The following is a 22,117-nucleotide window of genomic DNA, read 5'->3' as shown; positions in this document are numbered from 1 at the left end:
TGCCCACAGCTCTTCATCTCCCTCTTTCCTGAAACCAACCTGCCCGAGGCAGCGTTTTTCAGTCATTGCTGATGGCAAGTGCTGGGATTCAAACTGCCATTTATCCACTCCAGCTGCTTGTGCCATTCCCCAGGCTAACAGGAAAGCGCCTTCAAAAGCCTTTGACTCCACAAACTTAAATTACTTTTGTCTAAACTTGCGCCGGCCTGAAGTGCTAGCTCCACATGGAATATCTTGACCTTTTTCCACAGAAAACGTGTACTTCAAAGGTACCGAGTTACTGACCACAACACCATTTCCATGCTAGAGCATCTCTTCTGCTGGAACTGTAATTTGCAGTCTCTTTCTGATCCGCTGTATTGCAGGGACCTCTCCCTCTGCCCTGGATTTAGCCCGTATCCGACGCAGTCCGTCCCAAGCTCCTCAGGCTCTGCAGGATTCCTCCCTCTTGTCCTGACAAGCTGACAACTCGTCCTGCACATGTGGGTTATTCTGGACACCCCCGTGCCCAAAGCGCTCTGCAGATGCCTTGCAGCACAGCTCCTTCGTCCCCTAAAACATCACCACTGAAACTCATGTGCTCTTTGCAAAATAGAAAAAACTTACAAGCTGGAGACTAGCCTGGGATGGAAAAGGGCAAGCAACATCACGTCGTGCAGCCAAAGAAGATGTAAAATGACAGGACTAAAACATGGGCAGTCTGAAGCGTGGCTGGTAAAAATGAACAACTAAGCAGACAGGCCCCACAGCATGTGGGTCTACGCTGCTGCAAGACACACCGAGTTTGCTTTTGCTCTATACTACACTGTCACATGTTTGAACTAACTCCACTCATTTGTTCTATTATATGCATTGGCATAATATAATAAGAATTGACCCAGCATCAACTATTCCCTGTCTTAGGAATTATTCCCAGCTGCTCATGCCCCAGGAGGTCCACAAGAGCCTGGGAGAGCGTATCCATCTGCACACTTATCTCTTCATTTCAGACCATTCATCACTCTCTGCCTGGAAGCAACTGTTAATTTACAGTAACTCAATGTCAGGAAGGCAGTTTAAAACCCTCTTGAGCATTGCCCTGGGAGAAGATTTTGTCCTGGCTCTCGGGAGCCCCTGCAGATTCAGCTGAGCTTCCTTTTAAGACACTGAGTTTTAGAGCATGATAGAAAGGAAAAGAAAAAAAAGGGGAGAGGGCGGGAGCGGCCGCTCGGCTGCAGGCGCAGGCGGGAGGGAGGCCGCGGGCAGGGGAAGCCGTGCGCAGCGGAGAGGAGCTCCCGCCGTGTGGCGATTCCTCCAGCCTAGACTGCAGTGACATCCAAATCTTGCTCCGCTGGGAAATATTCCCAGCTTAGCGTGGAAGGAAGGAAGGTACCCTGGGCTACCACAACAGGTCTGACCCTCCTGAAAGAGTAAAATCACCATCAGAACTGGCCCCAAGAACCTCCGCAAAGGTTATCTAGATAAAACCCACAGATAGGACCACTCCAAGGAGAGCCAACCACAAACCAAACCGAGAGCTCCCCTTCCCTTTTCTCTCTCTTCAGAGAGTTTGAACATGGCTTTATCTTTTAATTTTAAAAACTTTGCTTACCACCCCTTACTAATGGTGCTAGTCCTTGCCTTTTACCGAGGACGATCTGCATTGAATATTTTAGAAAGCTCCAAGGACTGCTGCAAACAACGGCCGACAGGTCTGTGTAAATCAGACGTGTCCAAAGAGGGTGTTTACAAGGCGAGCGCTGCTCCGAGCTGCCTTTGCTCCGATAACAAGGCTGGGACAATGACAAATTTCCTTCCCTCGCAGCCAGCACTGGCTCCTTCCGATTGGCTTCCCCCTGTTTATCCAGGATGCTGGGAGAGAGCAGGCACCAAATATGCAATTAATTGGCAGTTTGCAAGAGCATATTGCCTAAAGATAAACAGAGCGGGTGCTCATGTCATATGTAAAATGGCCGAGTGCTGCAGATGTAGTGGTGACCCATTTTTTAAAAGGTTATTTTTTGTCCTCTTGAAAAATAATTATAGTTAAATGAATACCTTCTTCTGCAGAGTCCCTCTGACCTGTAAGTATTTTGTGTACGTAAACCATCCCAGGTTCTTCTTTAATCTGAAAGTACTTCAGAAATTAGGAGCCCACTGCAAACTTTCCTTGCTGACATCAGTGGAGCATTTTACCAGGAGTTTTCTTTTTTTCTTTTTTTTTTTTTTCTTTAATGGCCTTTACTCTTCTCAAAGGGTGATTTGCAACCAGGAAAGACAAGACCCCAAACTACTGCATCTGACTGTAACCCGAAATCAGATGGTACGAAAAGGAACAAAACTATCCAGGAGTGGGAGGGAAATCAGAAAGGCAAAAGATGACATAAAGCCCAGAGTCAGGTAAGGAATAAAGAAAACTATTAGGAAGAGTGTGCATTTCTTAGGAGATTGTAGGAGACCTCAATACACTGGGGAAAAGCACGTTCAGGACAGGAGAGAGAAGGGAAAAGGAACCTGAACAAGGACCGGGGTGGGAAGCCTCTGAAGGACTATGTGGGATATGATGGCGGCAGCAGCACAGAGGGCTGGACCAAGGGCAAGGCACCAACGTGAACCTGAAAAGCCCTCAGTGCCAGGAGAAAGGGCAGCACAGGAACGTCCCGAATGGACAATTCTGGACTTCGGATTCTGCAAATGCAGCAGAGGCCCAGACACCTGGAAGGCACAACAGAAACAGGCAGCGAGGAGCAATGAGCTCACGGGACGAGAAGACACTTGCCTCTCTTTTTTTTATATTTACTACTATAAAACTGAAGATTAAAGGATGTGACAAGTTTCTCACTTCATTTCTCCCGAGACCACGTTGTCGTTAACATTACTGTTCAGGTGGAGTAAGAAAGCACGTCATGACGTGGCAACTACACCGTGAGGGCCAACACACACGGACTGAACCCACGCGATGCCTTCCAGATCCCTGCTGCCACAGAGCGATGCGCACAGCGGGCTTTCACCTGTCCCCTTGGGAATGGGGTGGACGGCTTCGCATGCCCTGTACATGACCCCATCCTGCCCCGTGTGATTCCAGAGGAATTCTTCCTGCAGGATTCAGTGCGGTTCAGCTTTCTCAGTGCCAGCCATTAACCATGTGCCATGGAGTCTGCTGTAATAAAACCATGGCAAAACACTCAGCAGTGTTTTTAAAAATCTTCTTTTAGATCAAAGTTATCTGAGTTTGGGAACCTAAAATTAGCTACCAAAATACGTGACTTTCTTTTCAGAGCTGCAGAACTTCCATTGACTTTAATGGATTCAGCATCCCAGAAAAGTAGGCCGCTTACTTAGGTTCCTAAATAGAGATTTGCATGCCAGCTTGAAGGAGCCGACATTGCAAATGATGACCTTATGTTTTAAAAATCCTGAGAAACCACTGCACACACCAGCATGCTGCTCCCTTCATCTCTGCTACTTGCACCAAGTCTCATTCGAGACAGAGCTTTAAGTGGGAAATGTGCCTTTAAACCCCCTTGCAATAAGCTCTTCCCTACTCAGCAAAACACTTAGGCGCAAGGTCAATGTCTTCCTGAAGAGAAGCGCCTTGCTGAGCCAAGGCCAACAGCTCCTCTCATCCCGAATCCTCTCCTCGCAGCCCGGCGGCTCTGGGGGATGGAGCGGAGAGGCAGGAGGAGCAGCGCGGAGAGCCGGCCCCGCGGAGCTAACGGGGCTCCTCAACCCGCTATTCATCTTCTAACTTATCTGTTTGCATCTCGGGCCACCGAGTGACTAGAGTGACTATCAGCAGACGGACATTCGGCTGCTTAAGGAAATAGCTGCATAATTTAGCTCTGATTGTTTAAAGCGCTTGGCAGGAAACAATAGATAAAACCTGACAGGACTTTCTGCAGTTAACAGGACAAACTAATTAAATAAAACACTGCTCAGTGAAATATTGTGATGGGCATCCCCAGATTCAAACAAAATATAAGAAGTGGTAGTGGAAGTTTTGCACTGCCATCCATTGGTATTGATGTTTCTTAAAGTCAAGACTTTCCTAAAAGTCTGCCTAATGTTGTGTGAAGCTGCTGATGTTACACACGACTACGCGCAGGTTGGTGGAAGTGCACGAGTTTACAGAATTCCCAGAGAGGAAGCACAAGTGTAAGCGGGCTTAGCTCCCATCTCCCACGCATCCCTGCTCCCTAGTTGTCCATGGAGGAGGGAGCTCGGCTAGGGAACACTTGGTGATGGGAAGCGATGGGGATCAAAGCCCTGACCTCAGCACGGAGCAGCCACCTCCAACTCTCCATGTGGGGACAGAGCACCTTGTCTTTGAGGGAAGTTTTAACACTAGCTCCAAGCAAAAAGTTCAGCTTGCACGGTGAAAAACTGCAGAGTCTGCTCCCCCTGAGAAGAAAGGAAGTTCTCATTTACTGGCCCCAGGTAAAACTGGAAGGGGAACAAGCAGCGCTTTGTAGCGCGGCCAGCTTGCCGCACAGCAAGGAACGCCACCCGGAAAGCCGCGCGGATGCAGCGGAGCTCTGCCGAGCTCCAGCACCAAGGAGCTGCCCGAATGTTTCCCGCCTGTCCAACTCTCCGGTGCTTCTCCCTGCAGACCGGCCCGCGCGGAGCAACGCGCCGCGGCACGAGCGCCTGCCCGAGCCCGGCCCCCCGGCGGAGCGCGGCGCCAGCACCCAACAGCCGCTGCGAAGGAGCCTTCAGACAACGAGGCTAATAAAAAAAACATAACCGACACTGGCAGGGAGCTTTAAAGACTTAAAAACAAAACCCAAAACAGCTAAAAACAGCTTTTATATAGAGCACAGTTAATTTTAAGCAGCAGGGAATTTTACTAGAGGCCCCATGCATCTTTTACGTATACCTATATACCAGAAAGTCAAGGCACTGGTTTCAGATTCTGTTTGAAAGTTTAAAGTTTACAGCTCTTTCTGAACTGATTAAACTAGAGATTCACAGGAAAAGACAAATAAGAGCAATTGGATGAGATTAAATACAATTTTCCAAATGATAATAGGCCAGAGTCTTGCTGCCTGAAGCGCTCCCAGCGACGTGATGGCGGGATAGGGGGAACGTGCTCTCAGAGCAGCTCCCCTTCCCCGGCGCATCCCGGCGCTGCCGGGCGAGCGCGGCCCTGCGCGCTTAATCCGGGTTCTCCTCCCCGAGCACACGGCTTCTCTGCAGCCCTCCCAGCTGGCCCCATCACGTGCGCGTCCTCCGGATGGCATTAGTAAATAATAAATGAAACCACTCAGGAACACTCGAAAAAAATATATATATAAGATTTTTTGGAGCATGTTGAGGGGCCACGATGGCGAAAGGCACAACAGGAAGAGCGGAACAGGACACGCTCGGCAGTGTCACCGGGACAGAGGGACTTGCTCCCTGCAGGAGCCCCCTCGGCTGCCGGGAGGACACGTCCTGCCCCCGGCAGGGCTGGGGAGCCGCTCCCGGGCTGCCGGCAGCGCGGAGCCGCGAGCGCTGCACCGGGGCCAGCGCCCACCGCGGGTCAGGCTACCTCAGCTGCCGGTGCTGGGGAGGCTTCTCTTCACGCGCTTTAATTGGGTTTTAGCCCTTGTTGAAGCCCAGGAGAGGCTCCGGCCGCCTCCACGGAAGGCCCAACAACAAATAGCAGGAGAACCTTCTTTTAAAAAGGCAGTAAATTATTCTCCAACAGCTGCCTGTGAGTTAACTAGGACAAATAACTGCAAACCCAAAATGGAAGCAAGTCAAACACGTGCTGTCAGCTGCAGAAAACCATTCCCGGCATCGTTCACCACGTTAATACTTTTTCCCACGAGCGCCAGGCCAGGCACAGCGCAGGAAAACGAGCTGCTCCCATTTCCCGAGCACTTCTGAAACTAAGGAAGATTTCATTTCCTCACCCAGAACACGGCTTCAGCCACTTCCCTTCCTCTCTAGCGACCCTGCTCTCCCTGAAAAATGCCTAGCCCCACATGGAACAACTAAGAGGTTATTTCCTCCCACACACTTATGACAAGCAATTAGTTTTTTAATTTACTGCAGCCCAAGATAGGATTCCAAAACGCACCAGATCTTTTGGAGATGCCGTTCCTGCGCACGCTCGCTCCTCGATGCTCAGCTCTTCGCAGAGATCCTTTGGGAAGGCTCAGGCTGAAATCTGTTTCCTCGCCAGGCGCTGCCCTTCGCCTCACCGGCGTTTGCAGCGGTGTTAACGCGAGGCGCTGCTGCGGTCCTCTGTTCTCTGTAGGAACCTACCTTGTTGGGCTCGGACCGAGAGCAGGAGAAGTCTGTTTTGCATCAGTTTTCCAAGTTTGACTTGTGGGAAGAGCGTTATTTCTTATAGGACGTGCCCATTTACTGGCTAGGGGTATTCTAGTGCTTGGCTTAGCTCATTGTGAATTTGCATTAGAAGCATCGGTCTGATCAGACGCATCCAGCTCCTGACAGCTGCTGCAGCAGGCTGTAAAAACACGATTAACTAAGACATGGCAAGGAACCCAGGCACAGGCTTAGGCTGCTCCTGCTCCAACACAAAATAGAGGAAGGGCCATTTAACACAGTTCCCATCGCGACTCTGTTATCAGAGCACGCTGCAGGTTTGCCTGGTGGGACTATGAAGTTGAAGCTTCAGTGTTTAGGAGCCACAAGCCCCAGGGGCGCGGAGGCTCCTGGCCCAATGCCAAGCACATACATAAGAAATAAAGAGCCAAGAGCTCCGGAAGGACTTTGCAGCTCAGCAGAGGCGCCGCCGCAGAGGCTCCGCCGCGGCCCACGCGCCACCCCGGGCTCGCCGGCAGTGCGGCCGCGCTCCGCACAGTCCTGCTGCAGCGGCGGTTTGAGTTGAAACAACGAATTCTGGCTCTTGTTCTGTGAGAAGCCACTAGAAATCCTGGAAGACCTTCAAAGATGAGCAGTACAATACTCGAAAAAGCCACGCAACTTTAGTAAATTGAAAAATTTGAATCTCCTAACACGGACTTAAAAGGGACTACTGAATCTTTAATGACTGCATTATAGAGATGCTTCAATCTGAGAAGGGCTTAAGGTCTTCCTTTGAAGAAGTTAAACTTAAAAAATAATAATATAAGAAAAATGTCTGCTACAATCCAAGGTCACAACGGGTTTCATGCAGCTCCATGTTCCTCCCAACTTTGACTTCTCCAATGAAAGTCACTTGTTAATCCAGAGCACCCACTTGAAACTGGATGTAATTAGCTGGGGAAGGGAAGCACATGCTGGAATAAAAGATACTGCCATAACAAGCGGCTGCAAGCAGCAATGTGTTGCAAATACAGATGAAAAACTGGCTATTTATGTAATTCACTTCTTATTCACTTAAACGCTACTTCTGAGCTTGGCTTGTTTGAAGCTGCTAGGTGTCCGCAGCCGCCGGGCTGATCCACAGCGGGGAGGAAACGCACCGGGAAGCACCCGCGGGCCGGGGAGCGGGCGGCAGCCTCCCCTTCCCAGGCCCTCATCACCCCTGCGCCGCTTCCCTGCGCACACCCCGTTTGGGCCCCGGCTCGCAGGGCCCCGCGTCCCGCACGAGCGGATTCCACGGGGCTGCGAGCGCCGCCGGCCGCGCCGCCCTCGGCCGTGTTCCTGCCAGGCCCACAAGCAAACGTTAACAAGAGACACACGGCAATTTGCGTCTTCCAAAGGAAGGATTCCCTGTTGTTAAGCAAGAGCACAGGCCATAGCCAAGCGCTTAAATGATAAACTGTTAGACTAAGCCATAAATTTAAATGGTGCAAGACTAGATATGTAAATTTAAAACAAAACATTTAAAGGTTGGGTGATGGCAAAAAATGCATAAACAATTTGAAAAGACAGTAGTTATTAGAGATTATAAATATGCATGCTAATTTATGTACCTTCTATTGATGCTTTCTAATTCAGGTTTTATTCATTTTATTGCATGCAGATAAATTCCAGATAAGAGCATTGTAATGTGCAGAAGGTTTAATCCTACAGAAACGCCTTAATATGCAATTTAGGGATCTCGGATTCATCAACAATCCCACGAGCGCAGCATTTAAGTGCCTTTATGTGCATGGTGTTTGGTACAGCCGAGTGAGCCCCCAGGAACAGCAGGCACTGCCCTCCGTGCAGGAGCCACCCTCGCAGGCACCGCACGGATCACGTTTATTTCAGGGATACTCTTCGCCCCTTTAATGGAGACAGGGAAAGAAAATGGACAACCCTAGAAGTCTGTTTCCCAGAGAAAGATCATCCCCCCTCTCTGAGCACATTCTGATAAGAGGATAAAATTAATACTCAAACACTATCCTTCTCATCAATCCATCCATCCACTGGCGGTTTCAAGATCGTAAATTAGATCAATATGAATTATTTTATGTGCAAGCAGATGTCAAGCCACAATATGATACAATCAGATCAGATGAGCATTTCCTAGAAATTCAATATTTGCCCGTACCGGGTAGAGTAAGTGCATCTGCTCATCCAGAAGCCAAGAGGTCTGCTAAGGAGGCTTGGATGTTGTAAGCAACGCAAGTCCTGAGACTAAGCAGCATGATTTTTACTCTAAATAATTGGTGGGTTTTTTCCAATTCTGTCTCTAGCTAATTGCTTCCTCTTCAATAGAAAACTGCAAGAAAGATTAAACCTTCCTCAAGTTTTTTAGCATTCGATGCATCACCATGAATCCACATATTGTGGCTCACCCACCGCTAGTTCTGCGAGCAGAAGCGCCACCTCTGAGGCTGGCACGAGAGAACCCAAAGGAAAACCCAAAGCCCAACGCGCCCCGCTGGTGTTTGCTAGCGAGCAGAACGCGGCCCCGCGGCCAGGACGCCCAGAAAACACCCACCGCCGCCTTCCCCGCGCTCCCCGAGCCCCTCTTCCCCCAAAGCTCTTTACTCTCAGATCCTGACTGGGATCCTTGGATGATGATGGAAATCTGAAGAGACCTGTGAGGTGACTGACTCCTCCAGCACATCCCGAGGATTCTCTCAGTAATGAAAGCGCTTTCACTGCTTCTCTTGGGAGCCCGTTCCACACGGATTTATTGGAGTATTCAGATCATTTCCTGATGCCTAGATGCCTATATCTTCCCTTCCCACTTCATCCCATGTTTATCTGGCAATTATCCACTCTAAATTCTTTGCCCTCCCCAACGCCAACACCCTTTAAACACGCAGTTATGACATTCACACTCTTATCTTGCTGCTGACCTAGATAACAGGACTTGCTCTGCTCCGTGCTCCTTCCATGCTGCCAAGATCTTACTCACACGGAGATGTTTTCCCAAATTCCACGTTTGGGCAGCTGGTGCTCCCCACAGGCCACCAAGGGCTCCTTAGACTCTGTCTCAGGCAGCAGGGATCATTTCTTTATTTTACTTTGCTGCCTCCAATCTAGCTTGTGAACCATTCACCAAAATAAGCATTTTTTAATTACAGTTTTCTGAGAATTGTGATTATTTTCCCTCTAGATGTAGTCATCTGATTATCTCCAGGATGAAATTCATTTGCTTAATCACCATCCTTTTTAATTTGTTTAAGTCTATGTTTCTCTTTCTTCCGTTGCAGCACCTCCCCAACAGCTTTCCCTACACGTAGTTAGTGTGGTTGACAGGCTCCCGTTTCGAGGAATGAACACAAGATTTCCATAAAAAGCAGACACCAAACCAGCCCTTAGACTAAGCCAGCTATCTTGCATACACTTCATCGTTCACATTTACACTTTTAGTGCTTGTATTTACTATCTGAAGTCCCAATCTTGCTCCCATTACTATTTCAACCCGACACCACAGAGGATGAGGCCGACAGAACATTAATTTCAGGCGGAGACAAGAGGGCACAGGGACTAAGTACTTGCCTTAAAAATCATAAAGGCATCTACTAGGACTTACAAATTTGTCCTAAATTTCCAAAGACGTCCCCCTACGGCAGTGGGATATGGTTTAGGAGCGAGACACGAGCATTGTGGAGAAAGGGCGACACTGAAGTCCTGCTCCGAACGCTCTCGGCAGCCTCCGCGTGGAGCCTCTCGCTCAATTACAGCCTAGAGCCGCCCTGGCCTCGGCAGGCTGGTGTCCTCCACGGGTATCCGTGCAGATTAACACCCTCTAGAGTTAATTAATAGACTCTCACATGCATTGCAGGTATTTGAGAAGTGCCTGCTGATAACGCTGTCATGCGGAGCCCAGCGACGTATGTCACTGAGAAATTGCCGAGACGAGGAAGCATCAGCCATTTAAAACCAATAATATTCAATTATCGTGTAAGCAGAGAAAAGAGAAAATAAATATGTTGCAGGAGGACTGCAAGAAGACTACTAAAAGCAGCATTATTAAAAATTGATTTTTTAAAAATGAGAAGTCTCTGTCTAAGCAGCCTCAGTTGGTAGCGGGGTTAATGCAGTGGGTTTTCACACAGCCCTGGTGGAGGTTCTCAGCCAGGCGCGTTCCTGCCAGGACAAACCACTAGAGCACGAGGTGTCCCGGCTGCCTGACGCCTCCCCGCGCTGCCCGCACCCTGCAAGGGCAGATGGCTCCTGGGGACCTGGCAAGGTCCCTGTGCCGGGGCTGCACGGGCAGGGGGGCTCTGTGCCCAACTAGGGCCCGTTTTCAACTATGCTGGCCTGCAAATCAGGGGCTATAAAGAACTAATGACCGAGTATAAATCAATTTATTTTGCAGAGAGAATGTGTTTTACGTGGTTGAGGTTTTCAAATAAAAGTAATTAGTTGATTTGGCATTTTAATCTTCAGAAAATTAAAGAAGTGATTTTCCTGCTAAGAGGATGTGTTCGAACACACAAGCATATGCTGTATATTCCGCAGCTACGCGAGGAAGTGTTAAATACTGGCTAGACAGGGGGTAGCTGACACGTACTGCTGATGCCTCAAGAAGCTTTCCTGCGAGAGAGGTTTCACTACGCAGATGGCGTTTCCCTTCCCAAAGGGAAGGGCTGCGGAGGCTGCGTTTCCCTTCCAGGGCTGGCTAGGGGCAGCGGGAAGCAGCAAGATGCAGGTTGCTGCTCTAAGCGCGACCCCAGCGGCTCTTCAGCAGCCCTGGGGAATTCTGAGCATCTCAGGGTCGTTTCCCACCAAGGAGGGCTCCCAAGTTCACCCCACGTGGCCACCTCCAGGGGCCAACCAAGTGAAGGGACGCTCAGGGCTTGGCAAGAGAACAAGCCCGTCGCAGCCGGGAGCCCCGTCCGCCCGCTCCGTGCTCGGGGTGCACCAGGACGTTCCGCCTCGTGTGCCGGCCGCGCGCGAGGTTGCTCTTCCCCTGCTCCCCACGACCGGCTCATTCAGCAGCGACTACCAAGCGAGCCCTGCGCTGAGCCCCAGTGCTGTGTGCAGGGCCAAGGGAGGGTCCAGGCAGCCCCGCTGCTCAGGCAGAGAGGCGGAAAGGTCGCGGTGGCGGCCGCCCTGCCGGTGCGCCAGGATGATCCCGTTCACGGCCCCGGTGTTTGCGGGAGGCTTCCGGGCGCATCCCGGCGGCGAGGCCGTGACACCCCGCTAACGAGCGCCTCCGTGCCAGGGAGCGCGTCCGCGCGGCGCAGAGCGCTCGCCTTGTTGTTCCGTATCATACCCCCACCTGAATAAAACAGAGCCTGACACGTGTCACGGGGAATTACGCTCAGAGTGAGAGGCCCTTAGGCATTAAAGACCCATTTGTATTCCAGTCATAGTAACCAAAAATAAAAAAAATAACAATCACATCATTACTGTGAAAGGCCGATTCGGCCATACGGATGTGTGCACAGAGCTGCTCTGAGCCCCCGCACTGGAAGCCCAAGGCAGCACCAAAGAGTGGGGGGAAGAAAAGCAGAGACAAAGCAAAGGGCAGAAACCCCAGCGGAGGAGCCCTGCGGAGGGCTGCACTTGGGCTCACACCAAGCGCCTGGCACTCACCGGAGCCCCGATCCCACAAGGACACGCTGCGGCTCCCCACGCTCTGCCCTCCGCTGTGGCTGGCGGCGGTGGCTCCTCGGAGGGGATGGCAGACACTGCCCGTGCGCAGGCTGCAGAGTGGGAGGCCATTTGGAAGCAGCCTGGTTTATTTTCATGTTATGTAAAATAAGAGCTGTAATTGCCGGTTGTTGTTGTGGAAAAATGCTCGCTCCCTTGCGAGCAAAGCAGCAGGGACAGGAAGGCACAACATGGACTACAACAAAGCCTAAAGTCCTTAGGTAAAATGGAAACAGCATTCCCATCTCCCTTAGAAAATGTGGAGTTGGATGCATAATTTACTTTCAAATATCCTAAATTCAGTCACAGGAATTAGCAGGGAACGCTAGGGATGAACGCGGCACCGAGCAGACTTCCCTAACCGACCCTGCACGCTAATTCCCGTTGTGTTTGCACACACGTTGGCTAAGTTGTAATTACGCAAGCCCTCGTTGCAGCGTGGAGCAGATCCTCGGCGCGCGCTCAGCTCGCAGGCAGAACGAACCCGGCGCTTTGGCTGCGCTCGGTGCTGGGGAACCTCGCACGTAGCTCGTACGCAGGGAAGCGGGTCCTGCGCACGGGGCCCGGCTGCAGCTCCGGCGCTTGGACGTCACCCTGTTCTGGGCACCGCGAAACTCACCCGCGCGGGAGCAACATGCAGGGACCCGCAGAGCGGGTCTGTCACGGGGCTCCTACAAGGCAGACACCAGGACACAGAAATAAACTGGAGGCTCCTGCAGCAGCGGGGTGGCCCACGCGCAGGGCTGGGCACTGCCCGGGCTCGCGCTTTCCAAGTGGGATATAACTCTGCTGGGTGAAAGAGCCCAGCCTAAGTAACGGCCACTGTTGAATTCAACTTGGTTCTCTCCAAAGGTTTTAAAGAGAAAGGGAATACAGAATGGATAAATTCACAGATTTGTTTTAAGCCCAGGCCTCAAACAGCCACTGTCAGATTGCATCTATACAGAAAACACGTCTTCTGTTTGCAACCGTCCCCCTGGACCCAAGCGCCACCAAGCTTCCAGGGAAAGCTAGATCCAAATTACGCAGACGTCCATAGCGAAGCAGAGCTCCCCACATGGCAGGAACAACAAAACGTGTATTATTTAAGGGGCACACGACAGAGTTCTGTTAATCATGGGGCAACGGTCCCCCGGGGAACACAAACGGGGCTGCGTCACCTCCCACGGAGCAGCCCTGCAGCTCGGGAGCCACCAGGCTGGGGACAGTGGCAAACCCAAACCAAAGGGCCAGCCTGATGCAAAGCCTGGGGGTTTCTAGCTCGTACTACGTTTACGTCACCGAGAATGAATGTCACCCTCTGTCCGCACACTCAGTCATGTACTGTGCGCACCACATCCCTTTCTCACATAATTACATATATAATCCACGTGGATTAAAGCCAAATTCACTGCAATTTATATTTCTGGCTTTGATTCAAATCAATTAAGTAATTTTTCAAACAAATTTTATTTTAATTTTAGCTAAAAAGCACTGGTTTAATTCAACTAAATGCATTTTTTGTTTCTTTTCATCACACTCGACCTGAATTTTGCTGAACAGAATAGCAGCGAGGCGCTCTGGAACTGAAGGGGAAAAAATCAAAATTGCAAACTTTGTCAGCCAGGTGAGACAGACACAACAGCCACCCCACAGGACACCCCCAGGCCCAGGCCCCTGAAGCCCTCCCGAGGTCACTTCTAAAGAGGCTCCATAGCGCAGGGCGTTACTGAGCAGCCTGGCGGGAGGGCAGGAGCTCCGTTTTGCTCCGCGGCGGCAGGATGAGCAGGACGCAGCTACCCCCGTTCCCAAGCGCTGCCATGGGCGCGCGCAGAGCCCCGCACGGCCGCCGGCACGGGGTGCCGAGCGCCGTGTCCGACCCGCCCCGCGCAGGGCTCGCCAGCTCCCGCGTTCTCCCCTGCCAGGCGGTGGTTTGCAGGGCCGCAATACAGAGCCAAGCCAAACTCGTTCCTCAGCATTCCCATTCGCAGCGAAGGAAAACAGCTCTTGCTAACGGCAGTTGCCAATACACAGGACAGAGCAGTTGACCCGTCAGCCGCCGGAGCTCCCCTGTGCGATGGGAATCTCCACTTCAAAGCCGGCCGGCAGAGGCGGGCGCCACACGGACACCCCTCGGGGCTGCGCGGGGCAGGAGCTCCAGGTAGTTTGGGGCCACATCTGATCAAATGCAACTGCCCACTGCTGCTGAAAGGAAAAGTCCTCCCTTTGCTGCCCTCTCCAGTCACCGGGCAGCCACGGGGCTGGCTCAATGCTTCAATCCCACAGAAACCACCTCCTCCTGAGCGGATAACTTTCCCCGGAGCCCTGGGCAACACGGGCTGGCCAGCCCCGCTGCCGCGGGAGCCGGGCAGGGAGAGCCCGGCCGCTCCTTCTTGCTAATGAGCAACATCTGCAGCATGAGCAAAGCCTTTCTTCTGCGCCAGGAACACAAGTATTTTAGTTCTCTAAATCTAAACAGAAAATAGGCGGGAGAGTCTAGAGCTAAACAAAAACATGTTGGTATAAAAGCCACAGTGCTGTCGTTTTTTTACTCTGTTTTTCTTAGAGCCTACTGACATGAAGAGTAATGCTAATGTAATTGCACCAAAATTCATGCACAGGAAAGTCTCACCAGGGCAAAGCCAGAATAAATGGGGTGTTGGGAATCAAGACGTTAATGCAGGGGAGTAGCAATATTTCTCTGCTCTGAAGACTGTCATGACACCATCAGCCACAACGAAACTCAGCTGTCACCCTGCTCACAGGGTACGAGCGGAGCTGGCGTCTTGTAACCCCGCATGCTCCCCGGTACGCCAGTCCCACCTCACCCCGCCACGGAATCGCCGGAGAGCCAAACACATCCATTCGGGCTGCAGGAACAATAAAATAAAATAATCCTTCTAGTTATTAATCAGCCCGATCTTCCCTGGCAGGAGCGACGCCTCACCATGACGCGCGTTTAGCAGACATTCTTCGAGTGCTGGCCATCTGCAGCTGCGATACAATGCTTTGATTACAAACGTCAAAAAGACAGAGCATTAAATTAACTTCTCCTTATATAGTAGGTTTAGAGAAATGTGCCTTCATGCTACACTAATTCAGTGCCCTCAGTATGAAAGCTCCCTATTACCATGTCTCGTCAAATTAGAGCCAACGACACAACGGTGTCATCTGCACCCTCGCACAGCCCCATATTTTGTAATTAAGCAGGACAGGCAGACAATGGCCTTGCTTACACAGAAAAGGTCAGGAAAGCAAACCATATTTTTGCAAGCTAATTGTAAGATGCATGAAGCCAATTATCCCCAAAGTGCTGCGTATGCCTAAGCAGGAAGGATTTTATAATTTTGCTACGTGCCTGTGAGACGAGTCAAAGCGATAGCGGTTTCCCCATGGGGCCCCACGCTGTTTTGTTTGGACTGGTAGGGAAGTGGGAAGCTGAGAAACTCGGAGGAGGAGACTATTAAAGCAATTCCATATTCTTATCCCCTCCCCTGACATCTTACAACGGCTAGAAAAACTTCCGGGAATTAATATCACCTTTTACTCAAGTACCTTAGACATGACTTCCCTGTTAAATGAGGAAGTTACTTTGAATATGTAGTGCAAGTGAAGTGCTTACATATTTCCTAGAAAATGTCAAACGCGCCTTTACCTCGGGCACCCCCAGGCACAAAGCAGAGTTCCACGCGCGCACACAAGGCCGCTCACATATGCACATAACGCAGGGTCACCCAGAGAAGCAGCCGAGCCCTCCCGACGCGCCTGGAGCCGCTGGGAAGCGCCCCGTTATTCCAGTGCGCCTCCCCCTCGGGGGCCGTTGATGAGCAGGGGCTCATGGCAAACGCTCCCCGAGCCGGGGCAGGGAGGAAGAGGCAGCCCAGCGGCCTCGGCGCCCTCCCTTCGCCAAAGACACGCCATGGGCACGACGCTGCCCCTGTCACCGGTCACTAGCTGCAGCACCCAGCTGATCTTACCATGGCAATGCACGCCCCACTTGGAATAGTCCTTATACTCAGTCTGATTCTGCCTCTCGTATTCAAAAGCAATAATTGTACTTTCTTACTCTATAAAGGCTCCTACGACAATTCTCAAAAAGCAAAAGGACGGCCAAATTGACCCTTGCACATCCAAGGGAACCCCACAGCAGTTTATTGAAGTTACTGCACCCCCTTCATTCACCTTTTCCAAACAAAAGGTCTCTTCTCAATCAACATCAGATCCAACCACATGAGAAATGATCGCATTTTTTCTATGAGCACACGCTCTGCTTGACTGCAGCCAGTAGGTGCTTCTCCAGCCTCCCTGGGAGCACTTCCTCAGATCCTCCTTGCAGAGGAAGAAGGCTGGCCAAGACTTTCCTAGCAGCCAGCTCCCACGCTTCCGTCGCCGCTGCAGGCGCACGCCGAGGCAGAGCTGCGGAGCAGCCCCCGGCAGCGCGGTGAGCCCGGCTCAGGGCCGCCCCGCAGACGCGCTCCTTCACACCACGGCAGAGCTGGGCATCATACTTGAAGTTTATGAGCAGTTGCTGCCTAACAAAAGCCTTTCATTTTCAGTTTCTAGATGCTCATCTAAGCAAATCCTTGGGTTTTATTCAAGGCTGCTAAATGCTACCTCTTCTGCAGCTTACTTGTTAAGCTCTAAGCTGAGACGGTACCACCACCATTCCCTGAATCTCTTAAAAGAGAAGCTGTGGTAAACGTGGCTCTAAATGAAAGGACCCTGATGCCAGCAAGCCCCTGAATGGACATGGAGATTATAAGGCTTAACTTAGAAAAACGACTTTGGTTGCAGGGCTAGCCAAGAGTACATTTCTGTGTCCTGTACTGCCAGTTCAAGCAGAACTCAGCTAGACAGAGAGAAAACACTGTCCAATAGAGCAGTTTGAAGGGAGGGAGCAACACCCCAGGTGACGACCCTGGCATCCAGCTACGCTTGCTCCTCTTCCGCACGGAACACGGTGCCCTACTTGGAGGGCTTGCAAAAATGGCAGCCCAGGAATCCAATCAGCTCCATCTTCCCATCCAGGAACCTCTGCAATGCTGCTCTGTGCCGAGCAGCACCACCTTTCCCCTGCAGAATGCAGAAACGAGCCTAGGAGGCTGCAAAAGGGAAGAAAAACCACAGACTAGCAGTTGTCATTCCTGGGCTTCAGACATCAACCCCCAGCAACGAAGCAGGAAATCCAGCTAAATAGAAAGTTGTCGGTGGCTTTTAACGTGAAGTGTGTAATCAGGGGATCAAAGTGCCATCCTCATGTTTTAAGCTACCACTGCTAGATGTTTCCCTCCGTGCACAGCCTCTTTGCGGTCCATCCCTGCTATTTTTCAGACATACTTTTCTTGGCACTTCCATGTCCTTCCCTGAAGAGAGTCACGTAAGGCTGACAGAGCTCCCTTTTGCAAGCAAGCAGTTAGTTCACGTCTGTGGTTACAACGGTATCTCTCTTACCCTACTCTGACCTTGACCTGCAGGTGAATTTACACATAAATTTACCTAGAAATGCCCCTCTATCACACACGTTCACATAGGTCTACACATACGTAAGTACATTCAACTCTAATAAAGCGCTATTTTAATTTCAAACTTCATTTCAGCTTAGAATGCTGAAGAATTAAACCAAAGTCCATTTCCCCTTCATTTTGCTTGCCATCTGCTCCGATAATGACCATCCAAAGCCAAACACGTCCTCTGTGCCCTCCCTGCAACGCGTCCCCTCTGCATGGAAAGATCCTGTCATGGCTCAGCCGGAAAAAGCAGCTCCGGCCACGTGCCGAGAATCCATCTCGGTGCAATGACAGGAGTCACTGGCTGTGGACGGCGCGCGGGGAGGGAACGGGGTGGGGAAGGGATTTAGGCAGATTATGGTTGTTATTGTTCTGGTTATTGTTCCTACAACGCGTAACCCAGCAGTGCTCGGCGCAGCTCAGCGTGCGCCCACCCTCCGCCTCCCTCCCTGCTGCACATCAGGCGCCGCTGGCTGCTGCATCTTCGTGCTATTTATACACTGGTGCAGCAGCCCGGAATTTATTGTGGAAAAAAAAAAGATTGAAAAAGAAGAATAGACAGGCTTCTCCATACATGTTGTTTAGCCTACAAAGGGAGGGCTTGCACTGTGCGCTCACCAACAAATTAAAGTCACCCCCATTACAATTAAACAAGTCTATGCTAAGCAAGCAATATCATAAAATAAGGTAGACAAGATATTAGCACACCCTGGAAAATCAGCATCTTTGCTCCCTCTCTCACCCCGCCATCCTCCAGGCGCCGGGAGGGTCCCCTTACCTTTCATTGTCCACGCTCCTGAAGCCAGGTAAAACGTGCCGGAAGCTGCTGTTCCGATCGAGCTTCGGTTGGCTCTTTGTCCTTTTGATGGAGCCCTTAAGCCGGCGGTTGAGGAACCCCTGTGGGGTGAGACAAGAATACTAAATTACACCAGAAAAGAGGAGAAGGCAGCGCGAGCCCGAGCCCGCTGCCCGGCTGCGCTCGGCTCCGCTCGGCGCGGCTGGCGGCTGCGCCCGGGCCAGGGCGCTGCGGCGGCGCCAGACTCCCCGAAGCCTCCGTTGCCCTGGCAACCGGCAGCGCGCAGAAACCCTGTCTGGGAGCCGGGACGCGCGGCGGGCGCCGCGGCCGGGGCGGACGCGCTGGGACGCAGCAACGACTTGGGTACCCGGCCGGCGCCCCGGCTGCCAGCCGGGCTGGCAGGATGGGATTCCGCTGTCTTCAACTCCCACCAAGACAACCCCCGTGCAAGCGGGAGCGGCTGCTGCCGCCGGGGCAGGCGGGAGCCTGGTGCTGCACGCACAGCGCGTGCCCTGCTCCGCTTCCCCTCCGCTCCCGCAAGGTAAGTCACGGCTCCTCGAGTGCTCCAGAGCAAGGCTAGCACTAAAGGTTTAACACCAAAGCTCCTAATGGCTTATTTGCTTGTTGTTAAGAGCTAACGTTTTACATTACCTGAACATTACATTTAATCTCTAGGCTAAATATGGCAATAAAAGAATAATACTATTGTGGTGTCCGGCATTTACAGGAGGAAGAATAGTCTTAATGAATCAAGCGTGGTAGCTAGAGAAGAGGGATAGCATGTTGAAGAGAAACCAGGGTTTGCAGTGAAGCCTGGGAAAGTGCCCTGTCCTCCGCTCTCCTAGCAAGGAAACCAATCAGCCACGTACAAACAGTCTGACAAATCCCTGCCCGACCCGAGATCCAGCACACACCACTGTCCTGTCCCATCCCCAGCCCAGGGCTATAGGTATCCCCTGGATCAAGCACAGATTTTGACATGCAGAAGGAAAGGAACGTGAGGGGAGCAGGGATCCTCCCGCAGAGCGCTGGTCTGCATCCCTGGCGGAGCCACGGCCTCTGCACCTCACGTGCGAGCTTAAGTAGATCCTCCCGTTAATCTGAACAAACAGATATGGGTCATACAGCCTTTGGCAGCTCCCTTTCCTACGCTGATAGCCCTTACATGTCTTACTGAAGGCTAATCACAGTGTAGCTCGCATCCAGCCTGTCATTTGTGCGCTCTGGGACTCTGCCCTCGCCACCTCAGCTGTTCATGGCTCACGCGGGCTCTGTCCCGGGGCAGTATGTGCAGCTCTCGTTACGGAAGTGACTTTCCTGTTTGGAAGCTCATCAGGAATCTGAAATATGTAGATAACCAAAGGTGTTTCATGTTTATTAAGTGCCACTTTACTTACAAATGAGGTATGCAGCATGCATTCATGTGAACTGAATATTTCTTTGGGCGCTCTCTGCATGACTGAAGTATGCATGACACAAGACCTGGCCGTGGGGCTATGTGCTCTGCCGTCCTACACACGGGCACTGCCTTGTAATGTCACAACGTCACCAAGCCAGCCTTTAGAAACCAGGAACAGCTTTCAGCTCTGCACAGGCAACTGAGAAGGGAAGAAACATATCCCTCCCATAACACATGATTACAACTTTCTTTCCCTATCTTTTACTTCACGTCTTGACAATTGTTAGGTGATTCGTGCGGATCCGGAGATCAGAATTCAGAGGTGCAGTAAGCCATCACTTCCCTCCTGCTTCCCCTTGCTGTTGCACTCATTGCAACACAAGGAGATCACACTGTGCCATTTGCAGTTTGCACTGCAAGAATGAAACACCAGAGATCTGAATGCTGATAACTTGTAATGTTATCCGATGCTACAGCAATGCCCTCTACTTCCACAGCACGTGAGAGCCCCGAACCTCTACTTTGTGCAGTGCTACCTTCTGTAACTGGTAGATGGGCAGCTCAGAAAGAGCGTGGGGAGGTGGTCGCAGCAAGGCAAGGCAGGGGAGGCAGCCAGGCCGTGCCTGCCATGCCTTCCTGCTGAGATCATGAGCACATAATCCATCTCTTCTTTGTGTATGACTTAAAGGAGATTTGGTTCTGATCTCTAGAGGAACGAGGCTGATCCTACCCTATGAACACTGCCTATTCCTCCAGCCTTGCTGCATTCTTGGGGGTTCTAGTAATTAAATGTTGCCCTTCACATTACATGTTCTTTGTATGTTTGTAAGCTTACGCTGAGAGCTCTCTGTCCTTTGCAGAACCACTAAAATATCTTTTGAGCAAGAAGAGGTATTTTAGGTCACCAACGGCGAGGCCGGTGCACGGACGTGCCGAGCGCCCCAGCACGGCTCCCCGTCCAGCCCTGCCTGGCGCAAGGGCCTGGCTTCTCTTGCCTTATTTCTGCAGAACAGCCCTGACTCCAGAATACAATTGTTCTCGTCAGAAGAGCTGGCTGAAGTTATAAGACAAAACAGAGGAAAAAGACAGAAAAACAAAACAAAACTAATCCTTTTGAGCAATGGCTTAACCACAGCCACAGCTCTGTAAGCTAGAAAGGGACAGGCACACTTCAGAACAGGACAATTAAATCTGCTGGGATTTAGGCTGGTTTTTCTTATATATTTGGATAAACCTGAGATCTGATGCCATCAGCTTTGCAGGAAGGTCAGATTCTCTTTTTAATTTTTCCTGACTATCAGTCTTGGCATTTCCAGTGCCTCTAGATCCTGAGTGACTCTGAGGACTGAATACTTGTAAGGTTTATGTGTCAATCCCTCAGAACAGCACAGCTTTGAGAAGTAGCAACTATGTCCTTCCATGCTCCTTGGACCACTGATAAGGAAACTGGAAAGTGGAGAGAAAAAGGGCAGGGTGCAAAACAGAGCAGAGGATTAAAGACAGCAAGAGCTCGAGTCTGCCTCTTGGGCTCCTGTCTCATTAAGTGTAATGATGCAGGTCTCATGGATCTGGAACTGACTCCCACACCATTAATGTTCATTCGCAGTGAACCCTCATTAAAAAAATGAAACGTAAAAAGTCAGCACCATGGCAACATGATATATGTGAAATAAAAAAAAAAGTATATCTATCAATAAATCAAGCTGGATGTTTCAGAAGCAGTTTCCTTTGGAAGAGCCCTGGCTGCTCCCTATATTTTCTGTGCCACGCACAGCAAACAAGCAGGACAGGCCAAGCGCTGGCAATCCATGGAGCGGGCTCCTGCTGCTGGTACCAGCAAGGGAGGGAGGTGCAGGTCCAGCACGGACCTTGTGGTACCTTTTCAGTGTTGAGAGGCATGTGCCTGTAAGCATACATGCCCTTTAGAACAGTTCATATACAAATTATTATTGTTGGCTCTTTTGATTCGAACTTGTAAGTTCAAAGTTGTTTTCCTACCACCCAATTCTGCTGCTGTCAGCTGTGACAAAGGGCTCCACTCATGAGCTTAACGAACACGCAGAAGCCGCTATCGATCCCCTCGTGGGCGGTTCTGGCACATCCTGCCCTTGTGTTGGATCCATTTGCAGCTCGGGAATCCTGTATGCAGGGGGTGTCTGCCGTGATGTCACTTGAAGTTGCAGTCATCACCAGACTTGCTGAGTTACGCTAAGATGTTATGTTCTTGCAAGCTTGTCAAATGAGCAACTCCCATTTTGGCTATGTGAAGGAAGGAAGGAAGGAAGGAAGTCTGATGTTCAAAAAAGAGAGCAAGCAACCTCTATGCACGAGGTGAACCTCCATGAAGACTTGCTGTGATTGACAGGGCCTTAGAACATTCTCCTGGAGTGATACGGCAAGTCCCTGTGAGACCCAGGGTCTAGGAACTGGGATGAAAACCAACCGAATGGAAAAACAGCTGCAAAAACATCGTGTGTCCAATGATGGATGGCAATGAAAGGTCAAATCTCGCTGCTC

General features: G+C 51.0%; 1 protein-coding gene across 5 annotated transcripts in view; it reads right to left on the bottom strand.

Annotated features, from left to right (window-relative positions):
* The window catches only part of DAB2IP (DAB2 interacting protein), a 138,597-nt gene that overhangs the window by 61,597 nt on the left and 54,883 nt on the right, over positions 1–22,117 (bottom strand). For all 5 annotated transcript variants that reach the window (XR_015913399.1, XM_088525369.1, XM_088525368.1 and 2 more), the window contains one exon: positions 18,184–18,302. Coding sequence is in view for 3 of the 5 variants with exons in the window: in XM_088525369.1 (XP_088381495.1) it covers positions 18,184–18,302 (119 nt within the window). In the remaining 2 variants the exon portion in view is untranslated. The remainder of the gene's footprint in view (positions 1–18,183; positions 18,303–22,117) is intronic.

Source organism: Tinamus guttatus, unplaced genomic scaffold (assembly GCF_059628265.1).
Source record: "Tinamus guttatus ecotype Peru unplaced genomic scaffold, ASM5962826v1 Tinamus_guttatus_pri_ptg000226l, whole genome shotgun sequence".
In the NCBI taxonomy this organism is placed as follows: domain Eukaryota; kingdom Metazoa; phylum Chordata; class Aves; order Tinamiformes; family Tinamidae; genus Tinamus; species Tinamus guttatus.
This window is presented reverse-complemented; position numbering and strand designations above follow the sequence as displayed.